This window comes from Platichthys flesus, chromosome 13 (assembly GCF_949316205.1).
Source record: "Platichthys flesus chromosome 13, fPlaFle2.1, whole genome shotgun sequence".
NCBI classification, from domain to species: Eukaryota; Metazoa; Chordata; class Actinopteri; order Pleuronectiformes; family Pleuronectidae; genus Platichthys; species Platichthys flesus.
This window is the reverse complement of record NC_084957.1, coordinates 14,910,615-14,924,472: the sequence shown is the minus strand read 5'-3', so window position 1 is coordinate 14,924,472 and position 13,858 is coordinate 14,910,615. Positions and strand designations below refer to the sequence as shown.

The 13,858-nt window shown below is 41.7% G+C and overlaps 1 protein-coding gene across 1 annotated transcript in view; it reads right to left on the bottom strand.

Moving 5' to 3' along the window:
- The window catches only part of myo16 (myosin XVI), a 74,314-nt gene that overhangs the window by 44,841 nt on the left and 15,615 nt on the right, over positions 1-13,858 (bottom strand). The window contains exons 4-12 of the mRNA XM_062403398.1: positions 13,460-13,568; positions 11,300-11,424; positions 11,022-11,147; positions 7,889-7,964; positions 5,842-5,992; positions 5,526-5,676; positions 5,247-5,357; positions 2,616-2,681; positions 1,336-1,463 (exon numbers count right to left, since the gene is read on the bottom strand). Coding sequence (XP_062259382.1) covers positions 1,336-1,463; positions 2,616-2,681; positions 5,247-5,357; positions 5,526-5,676; positions 5,842-5,992; positions 7,889-7,964; positions 11,022-11,147; positions 11,300-11,424; positions 13,460-13,568 — 1,043 coding nt within the window. The remainder of the gene's footprint in view (positions 1-1,335; positions 1,464-2,615; positions 2,682-5,246; positions 5,358-5,525; positions 5,677-5,841; positions 5,993-7,888; positions 7,965-11,021; positions 11,148-11,299; positions 11,425-13,459; positions 13,569-13,858) is intronic.

Genomic DNA, 13,858 nt, shown 5'->3' with positions numbered 1-13,858 from the left:
TGGAAACAATCTGATACTGATATATTGATTGATATCATCGGCCAACCAATATACAGTTTGGCTCTAATCTGATTCCATATGATATAAAAAAAAGAAAGAAATAACCTACTTATATGTTGATACGTGCATTTAGTTAAAAATAAAGACACATTTCATTAAAAGCATTAAAGGAAATCAAAAATCATGCAAATTCATGTGTTCCACTGCTGTGTGTGTCTCAGAAGAATAGGTGTGATGCTTTAGTCATCAGGATATTTCCCACACGTCACCTCAGTGACATGTTTCCACCCTCCTGACATCATGCCTTCAGAGACTCTTTACACTAAACCTCCAATATCTGTCTCTTTGCAACACTAAAACTAACGTTTCTCTGTTGACCTGCAATTTCCACACGCTGTTTCTGCCACAAATGATCTGACACTGGAGGCGTGTTTTTAATTTGGCATGGAGTGGCTTTTAAACCTGACATAGGGTAACTCTACAGTACACGCTCTGACACTTACCGTCATGCAGAGAGCTGAGACCGGCAAAGTAGCAACAAGCAGATGGCTTCAGAAGGTCAGAAGCCCTTGCTAATGACGGCACTGTGCTGTGGTACCCTGTTTGTCTGTGAGTATGTGTGTTGCTATATCTCTTACTAATGGCCCTGCTGAGTGCGGAGTGTACAGGCCTTCTCACTGTCTTTTCATTTAACAGTTTTTATTAGATTTCAAGGGCATTTTGTTAGCACACGAGCCTCTTGGGATCATGGCTGCTGATTGCCTCTTTACGTGCAGGAGGTTGTGTATATGTGTGTTCTTCAACGTGTGTGTGTGTGTGTGTTTGAGGAGAGACAGAGTTAAACAGAAAGCTTGAATAGAAGAGAAATAGGAAAAGGAGTGATAAGTGCAGTTGGGAAAGAATCAAAGAAAGAAAAGTGGGTGTACGTGCAAAAGCACTGTACAGTGTCCCTGAATGCCTGTATGTTTGTGTGTGATTGTGTGTTTGAGTGAGATGGATAGCCCGTGGCCAGGGCACGTTAACTCTCTGCCAGATTGGTTATAACTCAGCAGGAATGTCACTGGAGAGCTGGAACAGGATTTAATTGCAATCAAGGAGTTGCCTCGGTCCAGCCAAGGACAAAGAGCAAGACGCTGTGATGCTCCGAGCAAACATTCATCTCCATGTGAACACCACACATGTCTGCCGCTCGGCTCAGAGTGTGAGCTATTAATCTCTCAGGGAGCGTTTCACAGGTGTGTGGACAAACCAGGGGGCAAAGTGAACTGGGTTAACTGATGTGTCTCAGCATCCCAAAGCACAAAGTTCAGTGTTTGAGTAAAAGGGGGGGGGTACCTTAAGATGAAACACTGCGGGCGTCTCTCCTGCAGCATCATGTGGTAAGCTCTCTCTGCTGAGGAGAAGATGTGAGGGGGCAAAGAGGAGCAGAGACGACCTGTGGAGCTCAGGTACAACTGACTCACCTGAGAGAGAGAGAAAGTAGTAGACACAGTCAATTAAGACATTGGATTACAACTTTACGTAACACGGATACAAACATGGGCTGAGTAACAGACGGTTAGGTTACAGCCTAACAGTGGAACCATGCTGCGTATCACTTTACATCCCTGTGTCAAGTGATCCCTCACTCACCAAGGAGTTTGATTTGCTTTTTAAAATAGTGAAACTTCAATATGTTGCACAATGCACGCCTTAAATAAGGACAGTCAAATAAGGTATGCATAAGGCCCAGCAGAGACTGTTTATCAAACTGAAGTGTGAGCTATATGTGCTGTTAACACCTCTGTCTCTAACCAGGGCAGCAGATGTGTACCAGTGCTGGTGGTGGCTTTAGGAAAGGGAAGGAGGATGGGCTGTGGACCACCAGACCAGAGGGGGTGACAGACGGCCAGCAGATCACACATGTTATGACATATGCCCCCCTGAGTCTGTCTCCTCCCTGCTCGTCCACACAGCCTCTCTCTCAGTTGGGTTTAGATGCCTGGAGTTCAATGTGTCATGGCAATACAAGACATCTACTGGACCCAGATGGGCACACTCCAGACTGGCATTAGTTCTGCTATTTCAAACATGACAAATCTACTATTCAAAATAATGTGAAACATGTTTCACCACCCTGTGCAAAATTATAAATTTGTTTAAAGAATCAGAGCCTCTTAGTCATCAGCTGTCTACGAGGTGTTTGTTGGAGGTGTTTAATATAATGCTTGTCATCTTCAGTGATTATGTTCTCTTCATAGAGGACAGGTAGCGTAATGAACTCTATGTGACTCGGAGCGTGAGTGTGTGTGTGTGTGTGTGTGTGTGTCTACCTAAACTGGATCCTTCTATTTCCTGGCTGATGCAGAGTCAGCCTTATGCTGTGTATCACTGACAGGAAAGCTGCATTATTTATCAACCACAAGGTCCATTTCATCTGTTCACATCCTGCTTATTATACAGCAAACACTCCTTGACAGTATGATTTTGCATGTACAATGCATAACCTTTTACAGTGTAAAGACACATAATTTGGAAAGACATACTTAAACCTTTAAATTCAACACTAGGTTAGCACAGCACTGCATAATACTTTAAAGCTGTGTTAAGAAAAGGTAGTTAAAATACATGCTTACCAAAGTGGAATAGATGGGCAGCTCTTTATTTGGATTGACCAGCAGAAGGATGTGTCCAATGTACGTCTGCAAAAGAGCACAAAAACACACGAGTCGTCTTTAACTCAGGAACTGTTGAAAAATAAGAAGTTCAGCCAACATCATAAAACATTTATCTTCTGGATGTGAGGCGAGGATTTACTCTTTCCCATTTCAAGAAGAGGAGTTTACCTCTCAATTTTTTCCTCCGGTGTGTCATGTTCAACGTCAAAAATGAACCAAAATCTGAGAAGCTGTCTCGTCAAATTAACGCATTCACTTTTGTCTCTCGTTTCCATGAATGCAGATCGTTAATGGATCTTAATAGACCCATGCGTTCTGCTGAGTCATTTGCCCCAGAGTCATTTTCGATTGCATCCATCCCCATTGCAGACAAAAGAGTTAAATTTTGTAAAATTATTATAAAATGGGCTTAAGTTAACACTGACTTAAAACAGAAGTACTGTCCCACTCTTTCTATTGCCATCAGAATGGTATACATACATTACATGTCATTTTAGCTGACGCTTTTGTCCAAAGCGACTTACAATTAGTACATTCAACATTCATAAGGGGCCATTTAGGGGTACAGTATCTTGCCAAGGACACTCCGGCATACAGGTCGGGAAGAGATTCCAAGTGATAACCTCCATTATGACCTTTTTCCTAAACAAACAGACATGCCCTCCCACACAGACCTACAGGCACTTTAGATAAAAATAACCCACTTGAAATTTCTGACCCTTTCCATTAAACTGCTAACACTGTTTCTTACAAAGAGTGCTGGGGGCTATTTGAAAGCTAACACTGTCCCTTGGGAAAGTGCAGGCGTTGCTAACATTCTGTAACATGCTGCCCTGTCCTTAGGCCCTGGCTCAAGGTTAATGAATTCTTCTGCTTGCAGACACAAACAGAAATACTCCCAACTTTTCCAACTATTTTGTTTGCTAACTGGGTAATCTTGGGTACAATGGTAAGCCACTTTTTCCCAGACTAACTCTTTCATTTAATCTCATGACATGCTTGTCAGCAATCCAGCCTTCATCACTTTTTTCACTCATATCCATCCCAAGTTTCTTGCTGCTCTCCTCAGGGGTTTCGTGGAGCACTGGTCCTTCTACCCTGGCAGAAGGCAGCAGATCACTCATCAAAGCCACGTCCCTGACCACCCTGCTGGGAACATATGGAGTGTTCACTGCCTTTGTCCACTCACCGTTTCTTTCCTTTACCAGATCTCTGCTTTGTTTACCTTTTTAATAAGTTGTTACGATATTCTACATTAGATATAGAAACAAGAACGATAAGAAGGGATGATATGAAGTTACTTAAAGTCAGGCCATCATCAGTTTACCTGGTTGTGTTTACTTTTATCTTTGACATAAACAGAATGGAGTATAATGCATTACTTTGTCTTGTCCACCTGCATGACCAAGGAATTATATCAGATTAGGCGTCCTTTTCTTTCTTTTCAGCACTTCTTCCAAAGGGACTTTACTTCAATATAAATAAATAAAATTAAGCTGAACCGTGGTTGTTTCTTTTTTTCTCAGCCACCACTCTTCTTTCTTTTAGTGTCCTCCCTTTGTGTGTGCCCCCTGCTGTGGCTAACCCGAATGTCTGTCGCCCATCTGGGTTTCCATAATAACAGTCTATTACTGCCTGTTCACAAAGGAGCCTACCGGATAGCTCCATATTGATCTAGTTCCAGTCTCTATGGAGTCTGAGTCCCGATGGAAAATGATGGGCCACAGTTTTAAAGGAAAGCAGAATATGCCAGAAATATAAAAATGACCAATTGTTTGAGCTGAAGATATTTTTCTCCTGAATATCGGAATAGATTTATCTTTAACAGTGATCCAAAATGTATTGATTTTGCAATTGTCACCAGTCTAAGTATGAGCATCCATGTGTATGTGTATGTGTATATGAGTTTGAGTGCATGTGTCTGCTCATGAAAAAAACTGGTGTGCAGACTTGGGATGGTAAGATTTACAGATTTGCATCATTGCACAAGAAACAAAAATCACAATGACCTTGACCCGATAAAAAAAAAAAACACAATATACTTTTTAGGAGGAAGTCTTATCTTGCAAATCAGTCAAATCTGATTTATATGATAAACATTGATCAAAAGGCCCTATGGCTTTATCATTTAAAAATGTGACCATTAATATTGAATCTTAAAATAATTGCATTCCTGTAAACACATTGTCATGCAGGAGGAAGAGCTACAACTTACACTGAAATCTGACAAATCAAAAGTTTGGGGACACCTTTCCAAGGGAAATGGACGATTCCAATCCTGTGCATCCTTAAATTGCTCAACTGTTAAATGTGTAAGATGTTTTAATGGGGCGGTGTGGCCTAGTGGTTAGTGGTTAGAGTGGTGGTTCTTCAACAAGAAGGTTGCCGGTTCAACCCCCACTCTCTCCCATCTGCATGCCAAGTGTCCTTGGCAAGATACTGAACCCCTAAAATGGCCCCTCATGAATGTTGAGTGTACTAATTGTAAGTCGCTTTGGACAAAAGCGTCAGCCAAATGACATGTAATGTAATGTAATGTAAAAGTGGAGCTGGAGAAAAGAACAGGAGAGAAGGACTGTAGGGTCTTACATAAATTTGATCATTGCCAAAGCGCTTCTGCATCTCATAGAGAAGGCTGCTGTCTGTCAGCTCACTGAGGGACGCCAAGTCATCATTAGGGGCCGGAGGCATCAGCTTGACCTGAAGAAAAATACAATGCAAACTTTAAAACGAACATGCCATGATAAATTGACAAAAACACAAACTTAAACAAAACGTGAAATTTCTTAACTATAACCAGCCTGGCTTATCAATGTCTTTGTTATCTAACTGTTTATTGGGATGACGGAGCTGAAAGAAAGTAGGTACCTGTTCCAGTTTGCTGCCTCCAGAGCTAAAGGGGCCATCTAGGCAATTATCCTGGGACTGCTGTCCGCACAGCGTTCCACCTGCCTCTCTGAACATGGCAGATTTCTCAAGCAGACTGTCCCGCTTAGAGATAGAGAGACCCAAGGTGTTCCTATATATAAAGTGGATAGTCAAGGATACAGAAAAACCAGCAGGTAGAAGGACAGGAAGAAGGTTTGGGGCAAAGTTGTGAATGAGAGAAAAGGGAAAAAACATTATTTACAATCTGTGTCGTCACCATAAAACATCACTTGTGCCTATGAAACTGTTAACCCACAAGTTCTTGACAGGTGTGGTGAGGTCGTGGGATCCCCCATCGTAGCGTTGGTCTGTGGGGGGTAGAGGAGCGGAGGGGTCCTTCAGTCTGTGCAGCCAGCTCTCCTCTGCGTTCAGAAGCATGTCAGCTATAGGCTCTGATGCAGCGATGCCTGGTGACGGGAAAACACATTTTAGGCTAATCAGATTTGAAATAAAGCACAAGACATATGGAATATAGAATGTGATTCAATTAATAAAGCAAGATCATTATACTATGCTGTGAAACAACCAGGAACATTTGTCTTTTCTGTTGTCGTCTGCCATGTCAACACTTGCACTCGCAATCCGTGTGGACGAGCCAGTGCTGGTGCAGAATGTGAACCCCACTGTTGATCAATCCATCTGTGCTTAAGAGGAAGGGGGGGGTTAAGATCCTCCCTGTCTGTAATGAGGTCTAACAGGACTCCAGGGAGGGGAATGGCTTCATCCTGTCTTTTTATTTCCTGGTGACTGACAACCCCCCAGACCCCCATCTCTTGCCTTGTCTTTCTTTCGTCATGTGGCTGCAGAAAGAGAGGGGTGTGTGTTTCCATTTGGAAAGGGGGGTGTTGTGAGTCTCTAGGGGCTTGTCTTGCATCTTTTCTAAGCTTTCATGCTGGATGGGACTATTGATTAGGCTGGAGCGAGGCAGTCAGAGAAGTGTGATGAAGACATCGGGAGAACTGGCGGGAGGCAGCTGTGATAGTATAGACGGATGCTCTCTATGACGCATCTCATTACTCACACACAATTACAATGACAACCTATAGTGGCCAGGTTTTGGTTGAGACAAAGGGGATTTCCACCCCTGCTAGGTCTATGTATATTAATAGGAGGACGGAAATTGGGAAAATAATTATCAAGATCATTAGACCATGGCATACAGCTTTTACTTCTACAATATTCTAAATACATCTAATAAAAATATGTTGATTTACCCTAACATACCCACAGATAGAATGCGTATTGTTCTGAGAAGCTGAGGGCGGATTGTTGTCTTTTAGTAAACTTACATATAGAAATGCCAACTCACACGTAAAGGTCCTGTGTGTACTACAGTGTCTCTCTTCAAAATGCAGTCCACTCAGAGTCTCTAATTTCAGAATTGTAGACCTAAACTAAACACTAAACTTTTACAGGGTTTCGGACATTTATGTTCTCATATAAAGCCCCTCCGGAATTTGTTTAGACTTTCGTGCATGTCTGAAAGCTTTGGAGTCGCATTTTTGTCGCATCAGATTCCTTCAGAGTGCATAAAATATGTGTGGAAATCCTGCCACTTTCAGTTTTCCTTTACAGATAGTCTTACAGAGGGTTTAAAAAAAAACTCCACTAATCCAAAAAGTAGATAAAGAGATAAAAAAAATGATCACTGCACAAGCGGCCATCGTTTTCAAGATGACAGATGTATTTGAGCTATTTGGATATCATTATTTATTCATGCCCTTCCTGATATTTGTTGTCTACCAGTCAAAACAGGAACCTCTTAATCAGACATCCGTAAACACACATCTCCCACCGAAATGAATTGGTGCAAATTAGCTTAATTTAGCCCTCCCCTGTTAGTCTTATATGCTTTCATTATTAAAGAAAATACAATACACCTTTATGCCCACTAGCAAATTAATCCCACCAGCCCCTTAGGATCACTGCTAACACCCACATTTAGCAAATCCCAATGTGCATACAGGCAAGAGCAAGGAGTTAATGTTTCCATTCATTAAGAAATTATTTTTTTCTAGGAGATAAACTCAGATGTGCACAGATAGGCTCATCAGAGACTGATTATGAGGGATTCTCATTCACTGTGCACGCTGTCTGCGTGGGTATGAGTTTGAGTGTATGAGCTTGTTTCATATCACCAAAGTGATTATTAATGCATTTGCAAAGGCTCAGCTCAAGTCAAAATCCATTTTTCTTTGCTTCATTACTTCCTCATCGCTAAAACACCCTCTCTCGTTTCGGCTGCAATATTTGTGTGAACGTGTGCAACTGTGTATATTTGTGTGAATGTGTAAATGTGTTACCTGAGGGCTTGTCTTGGTTGCAGTTCAACAGAGTCGGGTTCGCCCCGTGTCTCAGGAGCTGGCTAACGATGCTTGTCTGTAAGTGATGGAAGAAACACCCAGATCCATTTTTTCAGATCCGAGAAAAATTAAAACATTTCCAATGCACTATTAACCAAACACTAAAAACAGTTAACAGCAGAATTGTGAAGTTTTTTTTGAATATCATTCTTTTAAAAGTCAGAGGAGTTAAGGTGGTTAAACCTGTGTTTATTGCTACAGTGCAGGTGTAGATACATTATATGATGTAAGATAGACTGTCAACCTGACCTAGAATCCCAACACTAAACAAATAACATATACAGTGTATAACAGAAATGAAAGGGCTACACCAGTGTGAGGAGATCCTTTAACAATGGGCCCATCTTCCTTCAAACATCACAGTCAAAGACCCCTGTAGTCTCCCAGTCTCATTTCTGCACATGGTGACATGTGATGGCTGTCACCCCTGTCTTCTATTGTTTGTCCTCGTCTCACACAGGCTACATTCTGATTTTTGCCCCTCTCCCTCTCATTACTCCTTCTTTTTCTCGTCTTTTTGCTCCGCCTCTTTCACCATCCCACTCTGCCTCTGTAGATTTACAGCTGTATTGAATCCAAGAAGTGTAGTGCACAGCGTGATTTGTGAGTGCTGATCTGTGATGCGTTGACATATCTGAAGGGTCTTCTACATCATTTTTTGTTATAATGTAAGATTGATGGCATGACTCAGTTGAGTTATCGCAGCAGCTCAATAAATTTTAATGCATCATTTCAAATGAATTTGTTCGTTATGGGGAGTACTTCTACTTAAATGTCGTCTGTAGCTCTGGAGGATATTTCACGTTATCTCAGATTATCATAGCTGGGAATTGTGGGTTCCAAAGACTATGAATCAGGTTCAACGATTTAAATATCAATACAACTTACCATTAGTCACAGAGCTGGGCAATAAATCCAAAAATGATATCAAGATAAACATTTTCATTTCAGTCAATATCTAAGATTATCAATATCAATTAAACGTTTCTTTATAAGCAGAGAATGACACCTGATGAACAGCAAAACATCTGAAACAGATCGATGTGTTGTACCTCCTCACTTACATAATGTATAAGCATAATTTCGTCAGATATTGGACTTTAGTTTACGTTGCAATTGATACAAATTATATCGACAGAATAAATGATACTGTTTTATTCCCGAGCTCTAAGTCACAGTTCAAACAGTTCAGGAAGAAGCAGAGTTTCTTTGTTCCACAGTAGAGTGATAAGACATTGTTTGCAGGACGGAGGAACTTGACACACATTCAGCGGACTGGCTGACCCATACCGACAGCTGTTCACTCATGAGTCTACAGCATCTCTACTGCCCCCTTTCAGCTGCACTCACACCCTATAAATACTGACACCACGTCAGTAGCACCACAAGATCTGAAGTCTTTAATGAGTCCAAGTTTACGCAGGGACCGAGAAAAGGTCATCATAACACAGGGATCGCTGGGTTCAAAGTGACCTCACCTAACCAAAGTAACTGAAGCTAATGTAGACTTGTTTTGTGAGGAACTTTGGTAAATTTCCTTTAACAATATTTGTCAGACGTGAAAATGAATCCTGGGATTAAAATTAAAGTGCTTTAAAATATGTTACTGTTATACTAATCTTGTGGTTGCTCTATTGCCACAGCTTCCATGTGTACCTTCACTCTTTGAATTGACTGAATTAATCCGATCCCTGAAGTGTTTAATTTGAGCACCCGGTCACTTCTGTTTGAAAATCCAGCAGAGCACTATTTAAAAAGTCTTTCCTCGGGAGACCACATCTTAAAAACCACTAAATCAAACAAGGAAAGCCGAGCGCCAGGGTTAACTTATCTCGAGAGCGAGCAGGGAAGCTTAATTAGCTGCAGTAATAGGGTCATACATCTTCTTAAAGGGTCAGCATAGTATGTGTGCCACGCTGCATAAGGGGTCTTTGGGTTTAACGTACCGGTTAGTGTGCCAGTTGCCAGCCAACAGCTTGCTTCTGCCTCATAGCAGCAAATGCATTTTAATTAATCGTACAACTGATTTACTTGGCTGAATACATGTACACATCTTGAACCCCTAATATCCTGTGTAAGTGACATGTCATTGTCAGAGTAGTTATACGGGAAGGGTGGCAGGAGGTAAGTGTTAGGAGGACTCGTGGAGTAGTTGGTATGCAGGAGGCAAAGCACTGGCACCAGTAAAGAATCGATGGCTGTGGTGATTTAGCACTGCAAGGGAAGCCTAATCGATTCTACAATCCTCTAAACTGCCACTCTTAAGTCAAATGCACTTACATATTATAGACACTTACACACATAAACACAAGAACACACACACAGTCACACACAGTCATATACAGAGTAATTGCATAGGCACAACGTCTGAAAAGCAAGCAAGAGCCATGAGGAAGTTATAAGGGGAGTGTTGTCTGTTCTACTGATGAATTATCATCTGATCGAATAATAACTGGATGAAGGGATTGGGTAAGGAAAAATAAAGAAAGCAACAGATATGTATGAATCAAACAGAGATAGGCTGTGAGCTAACATTAGGGAATAAATCATTTTTAAACACATAAAAAGATGAATGAACCAAAGGAGTGTCTCTAAATACCAAATTAATAAATTCCTCCTCTCGGCATCCAAGCACACAGCCCAGAAATGTAATTAAATATCCAGTTGGGTCAGCAAGTTCTGAACGTGATCACTTCCCTTCCCTCATAGTTGGACGACTTCCAAACCACCCGCTCCCATCACTCCAACAACTCACCTCCCCCCTTCTGGAAATCAATCTCCTTCCCTCTAAGAGAGACCATTACATTGCTCATCTAAAATGCTGTAACAAATGAATATGTAGTACCGGTGTGTGCCAACAGTTTGACTATTTCAGATCAATAGGTCCAAAAAGAGCAGTTTATCAGTGTGTGCAGGATATCTTGGGGCAAGTTGCACTGAGGAGCAATCCATCAATAATTTTCTCATTATTTAACTAATGACTGCAATCACATTGGATCAATACAGCTAGATGAGTTGAAATGAGGGGACTATGCATCATTAAAGCCTAAAAACATTCTGAGCTGTGATGTACCTGTCCATATTTAGCAGCCAGGTGAAGAGGGGTCCAAAAGTTGTCGTCAGCAGGATGGGGGTCCGCTCCACTCCCCAGCAGCACAGACACCACCTCTCTGTAACCACTGGCACATGCTATGTGGAGCTGTAGAGAGAGAGAGAGAGGCACACATTTGGATGGTGATATATGCATATGTTGCATCTGGCCTGAAAGAGTCAAGAGAATAGAACAAACAGAAGACAGAAGGCGAGAGAGACAAACAAGGTCAACTGAGGAATACACGAGACCTTACTCACCAGAGTGACCCCCTCTTCGTTGGGCTGGCTGAGGCTAACGCCTGTGGCTACAAGCTGTCTAACATCAGACAACATGGTACTGGGTCTCTGTGTCTTCATGGCATGCATGGAGGACACATCCACACCTATGAAAAACAAACAGTTAGCATGATAATGCTTCAATATGCCCTTAGTTGTAACACAGAAAAGAATAGTTAAAGATAAAGATTGGGTGATACTATGATACTATATATATACTATAAATAAGTTAAAAAGCACTATTAACGTGTCATTCATTTAATCTGTACAAAACATGTACACAATCTGGGGAATCCTTGTTCCTCAATGTAACTTATAACTTGGAAAAAGTTACATTGAGGAACAAGGATTCCCCAGATTCTACAGAAGTAGTGCAGTGTACGTACAGCACTAACTGATGTTTAACAGGAAACCCCATCATGCAAAATACCAAAGCCACGCGCATGAGGTACGAAGCCATGGATCCGATGACACTTGAATACGAATCAGAAGGTCATCCTACACTCGAACAAAGCCCCAATCTCTAAAGGCCACTGAAGCTTTTCTTGTGGGCCCACAGAGATCTAAAAGGGCATCTCAATCAAGAGCTATGCACTGCTCCACAGTCACATTAATACCGTGGACCTGATTTCAGTTGCTGTAATTGATTATCAATCAATCTTTATTTCACTGGGATGAGCTCTGGGCCACTAACTAATGGGACTCTTCCAAATAGAGTGGTTGTATCAACTAATCAATAAGTTTATCTTTGCTAACACAAGTGCCTCAAGGTTCGTGAGTATTTGAGACATGAGAATGTTATTCTCTTAGGTACCAATACATGTAAGAATCAAGTATTGCGTGAAACATAAGCCACCAAGCAACAGCACTGAGAGGGAAAAAAAACGATTTCTCTTTCGCCTCCTCTTTCCCTGATGTAGAGACACATGGACAGCATGTCTCTCCCACAACCACACAACTTTGATGGGGATAGAGAGCATGCAACCAAGTTGCTATAGCAACAGAGGTTGAGCAGGCCTGTGTGAGTAAGAGTGTGCTTCATGGTGGCAAAGCCCAGCGCGGGGGGGGTATCAAGAGAAAGCTGAAGGTATGCAGGAGGATAGATATCACCACAGGGACTGGCACACCGAAGCAGAGAAAAGTCTCAAACAAATTATGTGGTTAGCATTAGAGAGTGTTTGTGTGTGTGTGTGTGTGTGTGTGTGTGTGTGTGTGTGTGTGTGTGTGTGTGTGTGTGTGTGTGTATGTGTGTATGTGTGTGTGTGTTTGTATGGTGGTCCAAGCTATGATGAGATATTGTCTGTAAAGGCTCGCATTTGTCATGTGATTCTGTGAAGCCTCATGTGTGGCCAATCACAGATGGATGTGGACCCTCCATCATTGTCTATATCTGTCTAGCATTGTCAGCACGATTCCAGTTACTTCCTTTCTGCTTGTCTCTCTATATTTCTCTGACACATTTCCCAGCCTTCCGTCTGTCATTCTATGTCTGTGCCTCTAACACTTTTGTCTCTGTGTGACTCCAACGTTCCTCTGCCTTAAACTCTGTTATTTGCAGCTCCCCCATTGACCTTCTCACTCCTCTGTGGGCGACGAGTGCCCCGCTTGCAATCCACCATCATTAGGTGTGTGAGTGTCCTACACTTTTACACACACACGGAACACCTTCATTTTAACAGCAGAAATCACATTTTCAGTACTTTTTAAGCGTAGGCAATAAATATTAATTTTACTCATTGCATTGATTTTACTGTCTCTGATAGGGGCATTATAACATTGAAATTAGCCAAAAAAAGTATAGCGAAATTAGTATTTAAATGTTTCTTCTTCCTATGACAAATATGAAATAAAAACACTGATTTCAAAGAACTTGCATGTATGTTTATGTCTATGCTAGTAGTGGCTAATGTGGATATTTGCCTTAAGCTAAGATGATGAGAGGGAGTTCCGTAAACTCTTTTTCTCTTTTGCAATTTTAAATGTTTTGTCTTCAAAACAAACCAACTGATACTGGAGTGATACCGAGATAAAGATTGTTATGGCATGTAACCGGACTTTGACATGTAAACTTGGCAGAGATCCACTTAAAAAAGAGCTCATGGTAAATATTTCACTTTTAATAAGATGTGTGGTGAACTCTACCATTTTCCTCCAGGTGTTTTCTGAGGATGTAGCTGCTCTCTGTTCCCTCGGAGGCGTAGTCCAGAGGAATGTTTCCGTTGACGTCCTGCAGCATAACATTCACTCCGGTCTTCCAGACGAAGGGGCGGAAAAAAAAGAAGCAGAGAAGACAAACGCAAACTGAGTTTTAGCCGGGCCCATTCATCAGACTTAAATCAATGATAAAGTAGAAACAATTATCTTGAATTTCCAGAGACGCATCTCTGAGCAGATACAAGGAGACATTAACAGACAATACATTGAAATAAAGAACTCATTAAATAACGTCGGGGGGGGGGGGGGGGGCAGTGAAGAGCAAGGGCGTTGGTTACCATTACCTGGGATCATTAGGGGGGGGCCGCATGTGTGCATGTGACAAGA